The sequence below is a fragment of the Danaus plexippus genome, chromosome 14 (assembly GCF_018135715.1).
Source record: "Danaus plexippus chromosome 14, MEX_DaPlex, whole genome shotgun sequence".
Lineage (NCBI taxonomy): Eukaryota > Metazoa > Arthropoda > Insecta > Lepidoptera > Nymphalidae > Danaus > Danaus plexippus.
Window position 1 is genome coordinate 7,280,283 of NC_083546.1, and position 18,207 is coordinate 7,298,489.

Genomic DNA, 18,207 nt, shown 5'->3' on the forward strand with positions numbered 1-18,207 from the left:
AGAGGGGATGAAGTAAAAAATATTGTTAAATTCTTTAAAAATGTATTATTTAAAAGTAACATTGTTTACATCCTAGTTGTTTTCTTATGTTCCGAATGATTTATATTCTAATAATTTAAATAATATTTATTTAGAAAAACTTTTAGTCACATTGCTATCGATACATCGGTGTAAATATTACAAATTGGATAGAAAAGCTGTAATTATATTATACATACAACATTAAAATATTTGAGATATGTACATTTCTGCTCATAAATGTCCAATGCTTCTGTGGAATGTAGCAAACATATACAATATAAGCAGAAATTTTCATAAGATGATGAATAAAACTCGTACATTAAATTAATATCCAATTTGAGCAAAAATAAGTACAAAAAAAATCACTCCGAATTCATTAAGTATATATGTGATTTAAATAGGTACATATTCCGTCAGTGTGTTCTCACAGTGAACGGCATATAGCATTATACAATGGTTATATACATCATATAATGACACACATCAACGATGACAGTAAAATAATTTAAAACCGATCTATAAAACATAATGAAAAGCTAAACTTAAGTAAAATGCACCTATCCTTAACTAGGAACTATATGTGGTAGATGGATTGAAGCACAAGCGATGTTATTGTAAATATATATTATCCTGTAAACAATGCTAACATATGTATATTTTCTTCACAATCATATATTTTAATACTTAAATCAAAAAAAAGGAGACGATACACGATGTCCTAGCTCTATCACAGTAAAATATTTAACAACAAAAAAAAAAAAAAACCATTTCAATCATATATAGCATCGAAAGTACTTACACTACATACATAATACCTACAGCTAATATATCTATAGCGATACAAGTAAATGTGTAGGTGTTCGTAATGGAATGATAGTAGATGAAGCCTACAGCAGCAGGAACCAGCGCGTTCACTGAGATTCATAAACATATTGCTACATTTAAGTGTATCGAACAGAACACTACATAGATTATATAAATCACCCACACATGTTGAACTGAACCGAAAATTGATTGTCGTATTTACATTTATCATATTCGTTTAAAATTTTCAGTCTTGGTAAAAAAATTTCTTTTGAATCCAAAACGGGCGGGATATGATTTAAAACGTTCTAAATTTAAAAAAAAAAAATTGTCACTTCGTGACTAGACTAAGGTAATTATAAGTACGATGTGGATGTTACAGCGAAATCTTCACTCACATAGGGAACAGCTAACGAACCTTCCTCGTCAGCTCGTTAGATATCCATATTCTAGCCGATATAAAAATAATTCAGACAGCTCCGATGTTCACACAGGCACAGTGGCTACACAACTAAATGATTTAACAGCTAAGTCCAAAAAGTGTAGGCATTATGACGGTTAAACGAAGGTTTGTACTTGTGTTTAACTACGCGAGTTCTCTCTCGCGACACGCGACAGCCGCCACCAGCGCCGCCCCGCGGCCGCTGCCGTCCTCCGACAACATCAGGTCGAACTGAAAACAAACGCTTTGCTATTAATAAAAGTTACAACACTATATAATCTGGATATTGAGCACGAGGTGTTGAGTTACAGAAGAGAATGTTATGAGAGTCATGGACATCGAGACATGGCTTTTATGAATATATAGAAATATTGCGAAAAAATAAAAAAATGCTGAATGTTAAGAAGATAAATGATATATATATATATATATATATATATAATGGTAATGGAAAAACGATCATACTGAGCTATATGACAACTGACAAAAAGGGGCTCGACCAGTCAGTGTCTGGAATAAACAAACATGTTTATTCGCAATTACATAATTTTTTTGATGAAATTAATATAAACTTTGAAAGAGATAAGTATATTAAAAAAATAGTGTTCCTTGTACAAACTGACGCAGTCGTAGAGATAATGTTTTGTTTCAGTCAACAATCATGCGCATTGCGTTAATAGCGAGTGTTAGATAATTTTTGTTTGTATACGCTCCGATAACTTATCTGTAGATCGTGAGTTTGACATGACGCCATGTTTTGGCGGCAACTTATTTGTTTTTTTTTTTTTAATAATAAATTTATTTATTGTAACAGATAAAATATATGTTTATAATTAAAAATATTAAAGAAATTTTTTGCTTTATTGTTGTAAGTCCAATGCAGTGATATACTAATTAAATATCTTATTATTATAATCTACCAGGGGCGTTATTGCTGCTCTTTTTCGTTGATTCTATGTTAGTGACAATTTTCAAACGCACTAACGTCACGTTTCGCCACTATTTTTAAGTCATTATATATATTGAGAGTATATTTCAAAGCTAACACTTGGATTTAACATGCATTAACCTAAGTGATGCTCAGAGCGAGCGTCTAGTAGTAGGGATTAGGTTGTAGATAAATCAAAACTTACAGATGGTAAAAAATTGTATCTCTGTATATAGACCTACTGACTAACTGGAAGCATTTAGGACATAAACAGGTCAATTTTAGTGCTAGCTCTTCATATTTCGTCTCAATAGTTAGACGCGAGCAAACGTATGTAATGAAATATCCTATAGAGTTTATAAGCTGTGATCCGCGATGTACAGAGAGAGAGAGAGACATGAGAGAGAGAGAGAGAGATCATTAGATCTAAGACTCGCGAGTAGTCATTGAAATAAAACTAACATTTGTCGTATTTACTACGCGTTTGTAATAATTTCAACAATACTCCCGACGTCTCGGTCAGTTTGCAGCAACCGTGATCAAGACGACATGATATATATAAGTACGTTTATTCTGACATCGGTGATCCAGAATACAGTATACAGTATAGTGACGGACTAACTAACCTGCAGGCCCGGTCGTACGAGCGTGGCGATTTTGTCACACATGAGCGTGTGGAAGTGCGGGTGGAAGCGATACACGGAGCCGTCGATGCCGACCGTGACGCGCGGCTCCGACATCTTGTTGAGGAGCGTCGCCAGGCCGCTGGACACCAGGTGCGCCGCTCGCCGCGACACGCACTCGCACACGTGGCGCACGCCCGCCATGTCCGACTCGCTGGCGTGCTCTAGACCTGCGAGTGGACACACACGATCAGAGCTCGGAAGCCGCAGCGGGACAGCTGGACTTGGGCTACATATTTTACGTTTGTCAAATTTTATCGTTAACTTAAAATTGTTTAGTGTCGGATGCCATTGTATTAATTATATGATACTCATTTCCTCTCTTTTCTCAATAAACTGTCCTATAGTAGGAGCAATAGACTAAAAGCTTACAATAGTTCTGGGGATGTCTTTCTTTTGGACTGGGTTGAAAAATAGCCAGCTACTGTTAAAGATAGACTACTAGAAATAATACCCACAAAAGGTTCATCAGTTCTCGATATTAGTCGGAACAAACAAACAAATACTTTAATTATTTACTAAAAATGAATATATTACTTCAGTTTCATCAAATATAATTGGAGCGAGCCATCAATATTAAAATAAAAATTCTAGTGACTTGAAACGACATTGCGACTAAAACGCTGTTTTCCTTCAAGGCAGCAAATTTTGAATTTATTTAAAGAAAAAAATGTTGTTATATAATTATATAGCGAGGACACTCAGATAAGATCGAAATCGCTTCGATAAAAAATAATAGACACAATGAAGTGCTGCAAATAAAATAAAATTTCAAGTTGAACAAGAGTTATCATATATGTACATGGTACTAAATCTTTATATACTATATAAGGACAACTGACCTAGTTCCTCCAAGACCTCCATACAGCTGGTGAAGTCTCCGGGCTTATCGGACTCTATCTCGGACACGTACTTGGTGTAGAATTTGCCTCTCTGGAACAGCAGGTCGGAGCCCCGGCCTCCGAACAGTAGCCCCATCCTCGTGAACTTCACCAACACCAGCCTCACCAGCTCGCCCATGTACATGCCCGATATCATCTTCTCTTGACTGTAACATATTGGAGTGTCGACATGTGATGGAAAATGAGAGAAAGAGATGGATGTTGTTAGGAGGAAAAACTAAGAATTTAATTTCGATAAAAGAAGCCTCAAGTCTGTGAAAATTAGTTGAGCCAAATTACCCTGTTTAAGGAAAAAGTCTCAACATTACTTTTAAATATAAAATAAACGGTTCATTGGTTGGAATTTAATTTTATCTATGATTCGACCGAGATTTAATTAATATCTTTAAAAAAAATCAAAAACTTTATCATTCTAAGGCATATCACTACTGATAACATAACTCATAAAAATAAATTGCTTTAGATTCCAAAACCGGATGCGGATGCAATTCCCGCCTTATGGATAAGATAAATATATATTTTTTATAAGTATTTGATCACAGATAGTCCATTACATTGACGCCGCGGTTATTTGTCAATGCGCTCTCATATATTTGAATATATATTTCAATGGCGCAAATCCTTTTTGTATTTGTATTTCGGTCACAATTTTCTTATTCAGATAACAGATAGTATTAATATTATAAGTCTGTGTGATTTTTACAAACTACACACACGTTCACGATGAAAATACTGAACAGATTTCGATAATACTGTTGATGGAGCGTGAGAAAGAAACGACATGTGGAGACGCGGCGCGCTGACTGTGTGGAGGCGAGACCGTTACGCGACCGCGAGGTCAGCAGGGTGAGGTGGTGGTGAGTGAATCATCACAGCAGGCACTTGACCTCTGCTGACTTTGACACGAGACGGTACTGAATTAGATTATACAGACGACAAACAACACACATACATATATATATATCTATGTATGTATGTGTGTGTGTCTGCGTGCGTGCGTGTGTGTACGTGCGTGCGTGGGTGTGTGTTTGAATAATAAGAAAATCAATCTATATATATATATATATTTCTCTCTCTGATCGACCTAACTCCATTCAGGTTGTATAAAGGCGAGTATATATCGTCGGTATCAGTATATAGTCGGCCATAAAACTTTATCGCAATCAGTAATTTTCGTCACGAACGCAAAGCGGCTTGGGAGGAGCTCGCCACCAACAATGTATTTATTTATAACATAAAACGCGCTTATTAATTTTTGAAACCACAATATGAGTAGAGAGGCCTCACACTGCTATAAGACGGACAGAAGTTGTAGGTTAGTTGTAGGCTATGTTTAAGTTATAGCCGGTGTAGGGTAGCCATCAAAGCTAACAAGATAATACTAAGACTAGTGGCATTACGATAGCAAGCGTATATGTAGGATAGGCAGGAAAGTTTGTAAGTTGTATATATAGGAGGAGTGATAGTCACATCTGCTTCCCCGGGTTGATGGAGTTCTCGTCCACGTCCCTGTCGAACTCCGTCCTCACGAAGTCCAGGGCGCCGTCGTCACCGAAGGCGCCCCATTCCGTGTTGATCAACAACTCCGGCTTCCCGGGCTCCCCGTCGAACAGTTCGCAGTTCTCAGTTTTCTCAACATAGCACGCGTTGCTGCCTGTACCTGTGCAATCAATTATATTTAAATACATAACATATATATATATATAAGAGTGTACATGCAATAAGTAACGAATAGCGTTGTTGGTGAGTTTCGTACCTCGCCCGTTAATAATGAACATTACCAGTGAAATGTGTGTTAGAGCGTAGTAGTCCTAGTATGTAGTGACCGGTTCTGGTGTGAGTGTACGTGTACTAGTTATATGGACCTACCGACTATGAGTCCTATCTTGCAATTGTGGTTTTTCCATGCGCACGACATCAAAGTCCCCGTGGTGTCATTCAATATGGCGCATATATCGATCTGTACGTCCTACAAGTAAAGAAATGCAATGAGACCCGTTGCGGCGCTGGCCCGTAACACTCACAGTGACGTACGAACACACACCTCGGACATCCGCCGACAGGAACTCATATTATCTGCTCATTCAGTACTAATCTCGAAAAAATTATACGATTTATCACCAGCTAGACTAGATTTTATCCTTTACGGTTTTTTTTAAATTTATACTATTACTATGCCGATTACATTATTCCGATTGGTGTGACCGTAGAAAAAATATCCCGCATACCATCCATGCCCAAATTTTTTTTTTACATGCTTTTATAACATTTCCATATATTCATCAACTCACCAATGATAATTCCTATCTTGCAATATTTATCTCTATGGGCACACGACATGAGCGTCCCCGTGGCATCGTTTAGGATGCCCATGACGGATAATGAGAGGTCCTGGAATGTGTGCCGTGGTCGGTTATGAATTTTGAAAAAAAAAAGGCCGAATGGTTACGAAAATTTCAAGCTGTCATTTCCAGTACGTCACTGTGAATGTCATTGTATTTGTTATCATTGTCATTAAACTCACTCCTCTTCTAGCGATCGCGTCTTTTAAGCCTTGTACTACGTCTTCTCCCACCACCCCGGAGCATGAGAATCCTTTGGTCCAACGTTGTAGTATACCCTTGGTGAGGCCGAGCTGTTTCAGCGGGAAACTGAACGTGAAGCCCAAAGCCAGGCGTTCTTCATACACGTTGTGTTCCTTGAATTAAAAAAAAAAAACATTCAGCCAACATTTTATTACTGGCTGTTCACTGTGGACTTTAGTGTCGAATATATTTATAGTCATTCAAATTTTAGATATTTAAAAAAAATATATATAATATGTAAGAAATATTTATTATTTACCTTCATGAAATTAGCTAGACATTCCGCTATATGATCGAACAGAGCGATCCCGGTGCCGGTCATTATGTGATTGGGTATAGCGTAAATTTTTGACTGCATGTCGAAGTGATTGTCGCCTAAATTTATTATTAAAACTCTGAAATTTGTCCCGCCTAAGTCCAAGGCCAAGAATTTACCGCGCTCTGAAAAATTAAGCACAAAATTAGACGAAAAAGTAATTAATTTAATAAAATTAACACCAAAAACTTTTCGACTTAGTAATAGTTCGTTCAGATGTTACATCATAAACATAACTAACCTTTTCCATTCGGTAAGTCTTGTATATAAGTTATCCAGCACTTCACAATGGCATTCGCATGACTGTCTTTGCCTAGACCCTTAAGCAGATCGTTGTGAAGTCTGCTCATAATCTCCTTCAACTGCTTATCTGATAGATGGAAGACTTCGCATTCCTCGCGAATCTAGAGAAGGGATAAAAATAAAATTAATACTATCTAAAATTAAAAGAAATAAAGAAAAAACTTTTCCGTTATCATACAGATATAAATCGAAAAGATAATTTAATACATTATTCATGTGCAAGTTAAATACTACAATACATCATAAGAAGTCATTGTTTTAAATATAAAATATATTGTTGCAATGTTAACAAGGAAATAATGTGCTAATATCGCTACTCGATATTTCTGATGTTAATAATATAATTTAAAAATGTTATTTCTAATTTTTTTTTTTAAATGCATACTCTTTTTTACATGTAGTTAGTAAATAAACCGTAAGTTTTAATTTTGACCGGAAGTTTTAATCTAATTTGAATTTTGCTTTAGTCTTAAAGACGATTTTAGTACAAGTTGAAATTTTATTCCGAAATAAACATGGTTGGAGTGAGTAAATTCAAAATCAATTATCGATTAAATTGATTTTTTTTAATTCATACAAGTAAGATATAATATAAATGTGAAGCAATTAACACAAACACGAAAGAAGCCGTACGAAAAAGCTAGACAATTATTATCATTGATCAAAATTCGAGTAAAAGACATCCTATAACAAAATTAGCTTTATAATATATATGTAAATTAAACAAGTTTTATAGTGCAAAATCATTACGTGAATGTTGGTTAAACCATAAAACATTTGTCTATCAAAGAAGGAAAATGCATCGAAGAAATAAGTATATTGTGAATTGGGTTTTAAAATAGAAAGAGGTTGTACGTGTCTGAAAAAATGATTTCGTATAATGAATTCCCTGACAGGTCAATCATTATACTGCAACGCCTTCACATACAACTAGTGGTGGTAAACTAAACAGTAAATGAACATTTTAATCGCGAACGAGTTTCACAAGGTCAAAGCGGTCATTACAACACTACTACTGTCGCCACGGTTGCTTTCCAATAATCAAACCCGGCTTATAGGAATAGCTCCTAGATCTATTTTAATATAGCATTATAAATATACTGGACACTTCACACTCACCTGTGGTAAATGATTGATTGCCATTCCCATTTTGATTATTGTTTATTAAATAAATATCGTATATATAAACCACTACGATATTTTTAAGCTACACGACTTATCCGCACCGCAAAGAATCGTGGAATACGTTAGTTCGGCTGTGACCGTCGATTGTGCTGGTTACCCAACACTGATGCGTTCTTTTCATTCATGATAATAAAATATTGTTATCTCTTTCTCGTGTGCAAATAACGTGCAGGTTAGAGTAGTGCAGCAATGCATTGTATAACCCTTGTTGTACATAATAATGTCTTGAAAATATATCCTAAATTTCGCTGAATTTTTAACGTAATTTAAATTGTATCGATATAAATGTGAACTTTTGATCTTATTGAATCTACGTGGTATTGTTTATCTTTATCCCCGGCGCGCCTCTGGTTATACGATTTTGATTGGTCGACGCGTGGGCTCGCTCATGACGTCATGAAAATTCCTTAATGCCAATGTTTTCTATATTTACTTAGGCAGCTGTGAGTATGGTCATTGGTGTGTAACGTGAATAGCGGCAAATATAGGGGCATTCGTATAGGACAAAATACAACATGTACTGTATGTGCGCACTTCACACCTAAACAACAAATTAAATATTCCCTTGACGTAAAAAGAAATTCAACAAATAATATACTTATTTAAGTGACCGATTGAAAATTTCCTTTTTAATTTTAAACATTAACGGTAATAGGTTGACTTAGAGGTGTAAATGGAGGAAGTAAATTGCATTAATGATTAATTTTATCGATAATTAACGAGATCTCATTAAATTATCTAGAAAATGTTCCAAATTTGGTACGAGTTGCTATTTCCTTAGAGAATCAATGACCGGTAAGTGTAATCAGTATCAAGGTTCATTTCAAACTTGGATCGATAAATAACCATTTTACGAGGTAATACAACAAACATATACCTAAAGATTATTTCTTAGAATATATAAAAATTTTAAAGATATACTTCGATTGTTTTTGAACGAATGAAGAATGATTTTTGGCAATGTTCATCGTTACTATATTTAACCGTCTCGTGCAGTGTTTGTTTTCTAATGATAGCAACGAAGACGCACGGACGAAATACTAATTACGCACGTGACAGCAGTCGCGAAAAATAAGAATAAACGACTAAGGATAATGTGGACCAGAGCTTCGTGTCGGAGTAGTGTAATAGATATCACAGTTTTAACATCGGTGTACTCGTAGATTATAAAGCAGAATAAGTGTCAATACTGATCTTAATCCCTTAGTATAGGTAGACGTTTGCATCGCCAACTATTCAACTAATACAACGTGATACACCGTTATTTATATTGATTTCTTTTAAATTTAAGTGTTTTAATTAACAAGAAAACTCGTAGTTACATTTTTTTTTCCTACATTCCACTATGTCGATAATAAGAAGCCGGGAATGTGATCGGTGAAAATGTTGCAAGCAATTAGCCTCATTTCTTTATATTCGTGTTAAATATTAACGTAATATGGCGAGGGAAAGATTTCCATTCAGTTTACATGTCACGCTACTCCAATATTAAGTACACATTACGATAAAACTCCCTAATCTATTTGATAAAAATCGCGCCAATTATGACTCACCGTAATCTATTGAAAACTTAAATTACGACAATATTAATTATAATGCGATGTACTATAACATTTTCAGTAGAACAGAGTTCATTTATCAAAAAAATAATCTTTCAATACTTTGACATAATGAAGCCATAGATTGAATTAAAAAAAAAATGATTTGTCATTTTTGATAACTTCGCGGTTGTCGTAAAATCGTCCAATAACCAATTCAAACGAGATTTTCTTTATCACATACGTGATTAACCATTTATCGATATTATCGTTTATTTGGACACCATCTTAGTTATTCGTCGAATTCATTGTTAGAACTGGATTAAACCGATTCAATATTTGAATTGAGGCGCTTTACATTTTTTTTATATAACAGATATTTAAATTGAAAACCTAAATATAAATAATATTTATTTTACAAATTTGATATCCTATGTATGGGGTACAAAACTTTTAAGTATTTTTAAACTGGGCTTTTCATTTCTCGACTTTATTTTTGTTATGTTCATACTAGTTACATTATTTTTTTTAATTATGCTATTTTCTTATTAGTACACATTTAAGCAAAAATCATTTCTTTTTTGCGTCATTATTATTTGTTATAAATTAAAATTATATTAAAGTTTAAATGAGTATTTCTGTGAAGTATTTATTTTGACCTTCAGCTTTAACCTTGTCCTACAACATCGGTTACACTTTAACCACAGATAAACGTCAAATATCAATGACATTTAGATATGGTACTGATTAACATTTAAGACGTTTTAATCTTGTATATTATTTAAATATTTACATACTTAGTATTTAGTTTAAGTCGACAGATAATGAATATCGTCAGACAATGTTCTTGTAAGAGACTTAAAAAAACGTTCTATGTGTCAAGGTAAACAAAACGAAAGTGGTTAGGTTTGTTTAGACGTCTGTAAGTATTATACCTATATTTTTTTCTTTACATTAAAACGGTTCTTACGACCAATGTTTAGTTTTTATATATCTCGTTGGAAATTCTTCGTGAAATTTCCACAAATATTTGTCTGTACTCACAATGTCTCTAGCTTGACGCATATCGATTCGTCTTGTCAGTCTCGCGGATTGTGATAAAAGGTGATGGACGAGCAGCGTCGGCGTCCACAGCTCGCCGACATATATAACACCGGTCACAGAAGTTGATATCCGCGTACAGCGAATACCGGTCTACGGACGTGAGGAAGTGAAAGGAACGGAGCGCGGACCTCTGAGCACTTGTTCTGTGCACCGAGGGTCACCTTGAGAGCGTCGGCGCATGTGCACCACACCCTCGGCCCCGCTGTGACGTCACGCGGGGCTCCTCCGCCCCCCGCCGGGCCTACTTGTCGGTCACGTGACACCAGCCACGCAACAGCGCTTCAATATAACGCAACCGCTTGTGAAATGCTTTCGTCTAATGGCCGAGTCATTACAATATTAAATAAGTTAATATTAATATTGAAGTAAATATACATTAAAACGTTACATATACAAATAAATATATTCGTAATTTTTTATACGAAATTGTCTTCAACAACCGTCCGAGTTTAAGTTTTGATATTGCAATAAATTACTTTTAAATGCGTTTTGTAAACAAAAAATTATATTATGATAACAATTCAGACATTCTGTTATCTGTAAGTGAAAGGACAGTGGGTGTGGCAATATACGTGGCCCTGGTCATGTACAAAATGTTCCGTGATTCCGAACACGTGTCTCTAAAAGTTATATACTTAAGGACGCATTGGATAGTCCGTAAACACAAAAACGCGCTAAATGACACCTCTAAAATCTACGGTTTTATTGACCTTCTGTCCTTGAACGGTCTGATTGCATTAGTCTTACGTCTTATTGTAAGAAAACTAATAGCGATTGATAACATTTTTTTTTTATATTAATGTATGATTAAAACAATAGTTATAAAATCTTTTTTCATAAATTTTATTGATGACTGTAATAAGACTGGCACAACGCTTCCTGTAACGTGCTTCATAAAACTGTTTCGAAGTGACATTACGAAGAGATAGAATTATTATCTGTGATTGTTTTGTGCCGCGCTATCTACGCATTAAATAGATTATAAAACAAATAAAATGAATGTCACATTATATTTATTGTGTGTATCGGATATTTCACAATCAAAGTAAATGTTTAATAATACAATTGTGACAATAAAGGATAAGAATGGTATCTGAATATGACGGGATTAATTAATGTTTAGAAATAGAAGTAATTTTCCTGCGAAGAATATATTTCGGAATGTAAACTAACATTCAATTCTTTTAAAAGTGAAAAGTTATAATTTTTAAACGGATAAGATTAAAAACAGGATTTAAACATGTTATACGAGTATCTCGCACATTGCATACACATTTAGATAAGGCCGGTCATAGATGGCGTTGTTAGAATTAAGTAAATTTGACATCGTAATACGATCTTACAACATCATAGATATATTACAATATTATATTGATTATTCCCCATAGTTTATGGACGTTGTATTTTAAAATAAAGAAAGTACTCTAAGCTTATTACTTATCATCGTCACAGTACTAAAGAATCGTTTCCCGTTTGTAACGAAATAACTTGCGTTAATATTATAATTAATAATATGAGAAATTTATGAATGAAATCTGTTATCGGTCCGAATGTAGAGTAAAGTCACAAAACAAGGGGTATACTGAATTTTCTATCACGTTTTTCGCTCAAAATTTCTTTAAGAGAATATATGGACTTGTTTCTGAACGAAAAAAAAAACTATTCATATTTGATTGATATAGCACAATTCAATTATAGCTGAAGACGTTGTACACTCTGCAATGATCTCATTAAAGTTACAGGGAATTTCCCGTCACAATGAGCTGTTATTTATGAGCAATTGAAACAAAATATGCTATTCGTGTAATAACGATGAGTAATTCCCCCTAATCTGTATAGATTATAGATATGCATATAACTATCTGGAACACTAATATATAAAATACATACTTTTTAACCTTATCAAATTGTTTTTTTTTTTTTGTATTAACATAATAAGTAAAATGAAATAAATTATCATTGCTCTAGAAAATAAGTAATTGAAAAAACATTATTGTGCTTTAATATTTTTTTATAATATGGCGGAGCTGACATATAACGTAGCCTTCCTTTTATTATTTGTAAGTTACTTATTAAGAATTATCCTTTTTGAAGAAAAGACGCTCTCAATAATCACTTCTTTCCGTCCGTAAATATTTTTAAATAAAAGGTAAGTTACCGAATTACGCTTTTTTATGCTAGAGGGGAATAACAAGCAGACGCGGATATTCTACCTGATGGAAGGTATGCCGGCCTCCCTCGCCCATGGACATTCGCAACATAAGGGATGTTGCGGATGCGTTGCCGACCTTGATTGTGCAAGAGGGAGAGGAAAAGGCGGGAAAAGGAAAAAGGCAATCTTTCAATCATCGGACGAAACGCAGCCATTTAAGACTACTTTACGCCGATCTTCTGTGAGAGGGTTGTACTTCCCTGGTCGTTACTACAGTAACTTGACCACAGCTAGGTTCTACCGCTTTAAGAAAAGTAATAAAATATTAGACGTAAACGTGGAATGTCATAAAAAAGACGGGTATAAATTTGGCATCAGTAATCATCGAAACTAATATTTTATCTCAAAGAACGTTAAAATACAAGACGCTCCATCTGATTGCAAGAGTTTTCAGCCTTATAGCCATCTGAATTGTTCTAGTTATAGTATTATCATCGGAACACGAGAAGTGATAATGGAATTGGTATAAGGGAAATAGGTTAGGTTATATGGCACTTTGGCGTCGGGAAGTGACAACCTCATCGCCCACAGGGTAACCGGTGCAATCAGTCACGGGAGGGGAGGACCTTGACCTCCTTGTGGGGTCTTGGTCCAGGGCTGGGGGTCAGCCCATGGAGGAGGCGGCCGTCCGCGGCTGCCGTGTTTGGCGTCGGGAAGTGACGACCTCATCGCCCACAGGGTAACCGGTGCAATCAGTCACGGGAGGGGAGGACCTTGACCTCCTTGTGGAGTCTTGGTCCAGGGCTGGGGGTCAGCCCATGGAGGAGGCGGCCGTCCGCGGCTGCCGCGTTTGGCGTCGGGACGTGACGACCCCATCGCCCACCGGGTAACCGGTGCAATCAGTCACGAGGGGGGGGTTCGCCGCTGAATGCGGTGAACGGAAACTCGGGCCTCTTCCGAGTTCCGGGTCGCTTGATGCCCGGTCTCCGCTCGGTCTGCCGTTGGACGCTTGCGCTCGGCGGTGGGTAGTTGGAGACTGGCCGCGTGGGCTTGGGTGGGTGGGGTAAGGGGTTAACCCTCCCGCGATTCAGCAAGCCCGCCAGGCGGGGGGACTCTCCTTGTCACGTGGAGTGAGCCCTCGGGGTAGGCGGCCGTTCGCGGCCTGCCGCCAGATCGTCGCGGATGCATGCCTTGAGCGATTCCCGCGTCGATCCACGAGGCGGTGAGGAGAGTGACCGCTGGTGTTTTAGTGGGTAGCATGGGCCCTTCTGGTCCGTGAATCCCACATAAGATCCTCCGTCTCCCCTAGACGGAGGGGTAGGTATAAAACCTTTCACCGCGTTAACAAAAAAATAATGAAATGCAGGAGTGACTGCTGATTTATGTCTAAAAGAGATTTATTTCTAAAAGGGACACTATTCTCTATAACCTTTGTTCAAATCAGCACAGAAATTAGTTAAAGTTCAACGACTTATATGTCGCAGAAGGCAGAATACAATAAATACGTGTAACATAACCAAAAATCATAGTTTCACCTTCAACAATCTAAGGGGCCAAGTAAAACTCCAGCGACATGTGTAAATATCTCATTTCCTATTATATTATGGTGTTAAATAAACAGATATTCAAGTGAAGGTAAGGTAAATGTTAGAGACTTAATAAAATGTGTTACAGTTTATTGTAAACAGCAAAAATATTGCAGTAGTACAAAGAAAGACAAAGAAACCAATTTTTAACACTTAATGTCATGAGATATAGAATGTGAAAGATGGAAGATAGTGGAGATTGTGGAAGAATATTATTTAATCACATATGACATATACGACTATGTTCTGGGAGAGTCGTTAAGGAGTTTTTAATTCTTTACCTCTTTATAAGAGCTTTTTTTAGTGAAAGGTGGCAAACGAGCTGACGGCCTACTTGATGGGCAGTAGTGACCGTCGCCATTGGACATCCATAACATCTCTGTTGCGGATGCGTTGCCAACCTTGGTTGACGAGAAAAAAGGAGGGGTGGGAATAAGGAAATGGCAGGAAAGGGTGGGAATAAGGAAAGGGCAAGCGGCTCTTTCACTCATCGGACGAAATGCTGGCTGGCTAAAGACAACTTCACGCCGATCTTCTGTGAGAGAGTGGTACTTCCCCGGTCGAGCTGGCCCATGTTCGAGCTGTAGTAAATTGACCACAGCTAGGCCCCCCCACCTCAATTATTTTTGTTTATTTTATTCCTTGGGTTAAGCTCACTTAAGTACTCGTGGAAAGAACGACTAAATTAATAAGAATAAATTTCAACGATCTGCTCTGAGATGATGAATTATGTGAGCAGCTGTGATAATTTTTTTCTGAGAAGTTAAATTTATAAGAACGGAATGAGACGTCTTCTCTTTAATATGGAGTAGTGCTACCTTAGCGATGTTCTTTGAAATGTACGTTAAATAAATTTTGAGATACTTAGTACGAAATTGTAAATGTCCATAGTGGTTCAACTCCTTGGAACTGAGAGACAATAGAGCTTTAATATCACCTTGTTCATAATTCAGTTTCGTCCTACCTGAGGGTATATTCGTCCTCATGAACCAGAGGCTTATAGCAGTAACTGTCATGTTTTATTTTGTTTAACATCAGAAACTTAGTATCTTTAACCTTGAATTCTCAAAAACTTATAGTCAAATAGGCTTTTGCATGTTCTCTTGCCTGAAAAGCAAATATAAACTTTGAGGAATTGTCCAACATTCAGCCACAGCATTTAACTAGTTTTTATCGTTACTCTTGCTGTTCTCACTAATATTGTTCGTATCACCTACATAATTCTCATTGTCAGCTCAAGACAATACCTGTCCTCTCCAGTCCTGCAGAAACTTCTTTAGTGCCAGGTCTATTTGAAATTTACTGTTGTTTTTCTTCATAGAAAAAGTTTTATTATATTTTAAATAACTCCTTAAAGTACAATAAAAACCAAAATAAAATGTACAAAATTCAAAGTCAACGTCATATATTTATATATATATATATATATGAAACAAATGCTCAAAAGTTATATTCTATAATTTTTATTATATTGTTTATCTGTTTATTTATTTTAGCGATAAGGTAAATAAAAATACGCCAACATATTAAAATAAGAATCTTTTCAGTTCCGTCATATCCACTGATATAAGATTAATTGGGAATTATGTAACGTCCATAAGTATTGTAATACTATTGATTATTTAAATTAAAGCCGACAATCTCTTCTGTCGTTAATAGCACCGTTAAAAATTCAAAGTAACTTTGTTTGTGTGCCATACACAATATACATACAACAACAGCAACACACACACACACAAACCATGCGCACACACTTGCATCACAGTTAACAATCGGTTGCAATTTATTATTATGGCAGAATAACCATTTACGTGTTTACACGTGGTACCCGTATCATAATAAGTAACCTTATTACGAGTATTCATTCTCAAACTATACACTATCAGTTTTCAGTCTGCATTTATAATATAATGTACCTACAAATGATTACAGGTAAACTGGCCGTTTTTAGTTAGGCGATACAAACTCATAGTAATTATATTTTTACATAAGTTTTTAATCTATCGCACAAAAAGTATTTAGTACTTATTATAAAACCAAATAAATCATGAGATATTAATTTGTAACTCATCGTTTAATCTTATTAGAATTTAAATTACGCGGTCATGGCTTTATAGCTTTATTTTGCTTTACAAAAATATGCCATATTAGTATACTTTAAATGAAAAAAAACGGTTCGATTGAAAGAAAAACTTTAAATGTCAGATATTACTTTAAACCTACTTTTTGGTTGTTTACAAGGACACGATTCTACGATTCGTTTTACGAAAATTTCATAAATTTTATTAACACCAGAACAGTTTAAAACCAAAGAAAATATTGACAATTCATACTGATGTTTTATTCAACGTATTTTCTATAAGATCATATTGCACATTTAACTGTACACGTGATAATGAAACCTGTTTATCAATTGAATGTTACTTATGTGTCGCAGTGGCGCGATAACGGAACGTCTCGAGGATATACATAAGTATATTAATTAAAATAATAGAAAATTTCCTATATAGTATATAAAAATGACATTAAAAATACCGCCTGATTATATTTTTAGTTATAGGTAAACGTATAGTTTATTAATTACATATTTTATAATATTATATGATTCAGATACTGCATTATAAAATATATATGTATTTCTAAACTGTTTCTGCCGTCTTTATACAGAGATATATTCCAAAGGTATATAACTATGTATATGTTATTGAAAATACATCAAAATTTAAAGGTCAAGTGAAAAACTCGTTTCATATTATAAGATTTATAAATACAACCACATAATTAACATAATACGATATAATATTCTAGTCGACTTCAAAGTTCAGACGAAACATACGGTTACATAATTAATTTGAAACGAATGAATAAAATAAATAAATAATAATAATCAATCTATAGTCATGTTTCAGAACGGAATTTAAACTTTGTAATAAATGGCGCGTACCTTAGACAGTTCCACGTCCCGCGTCATTGTTGATGTCTTCTCAAGTAACTGTAGCCTAATGAACGTAAAATTTCCTCTAGTCTTATATACACCTTCTATAAGAAGCTAGATAAACTGACTAACAGTCTTTATCTAAATTGAAACTGTGGCCGCTTTATGACGTTGTAAATATTATTGTTATATTAACTCAAAGCGGACATTATATTGTGACAATAAAGTAATTCAACAAAATATAATCCCACCGATGTGTGGTTGTAACTGAATGTGCGTTCGTTTTGGCACCGGTGTGATAGTCGTTGGCTTTGTACCAAGTTATGTATAATCTACCTCTGCATTCACTTACACATTTCGCATCTTGGATACGATAGAGAGTATAAGAGTATGCTCTGTTTCACGTTTTCAGTATTCGCTGGGTGCGTAAGGCATAGTGGGGGACACAAAAGTGATGTCAGCGCTCGCTGCGGACAATACAGAACTACGGGTGGCTCTTTATTATCTATGACCATAACAATAACACGTGTGTCGGTTTAATTAAATAAATAAAATAAAATGGGTCATCAAAGTTGTTGTGTAGTCGATTGCAAAAATACTAGTAGGAATAGTAATTGTAAATTTTATAAGTTTCCGGTTGCCAAGTGGAAATTAAATCAGCGAAAAAAATGGATAACTGCTGTTAAAAGGCAAAACTAAGTATTACTATAACCTACAACCGTA

The 18,207-nt window shown here is 35.4% G+C and overlaps 1 protein-coding gene across 4 annotated transcripts; it reads right to left on the bottom strand.

Annotated features, from left to right (window-relative positions):
• Positions 1-22: 22 nt before the first annotated feature.
• Positions 23-17,753, bottom strand: LOC116769589 (hexokinase type 2). 4 transcript variants are annotated; one of them, XM_032660733.2, is made up of 9 exons: positions 17,494-17,753; positions 6,923-7,085; positions 6,625-6,806; positions 6,305-6,478; positions 5,650-5,749; positions 5,251-5,440; positions 3,721-3,926; positions 2,822-3,048; positions 23-1,498 (listed from the first exon to the last, which is right to left on the bottom strand). In XM_032660733.2, exons 1-9 carry the CDS (start codon positions 17,518-17,520, stop codon positions 1,412-1,414), a joined length of 1,356 nt encoding a protein of 451 aa, XP_032516624.1. In that variant the 5' UTR covers positions 17,521-17,753; the 3' UTR covers positions 23-1,411. The 4 variants fall into 4 exon arrangements, with proteins under 4 accessions (XP_032516624.1, XP_032516625.1, XP_061378651.1 ...); XM_032660734.2 differs by lacking the exon at positions 17,494-17,753 and adding an exon at positions 10,752-10,954; XM_061522667.1 differs by lacking the exons at positions 5,650-5,749; positions 17,494-17,753 and adding exons at positions 6,072-6,171; positions 8,104-8,265.
• Positions 17,754-18,207: the final 454 nt, after the last annotated feature.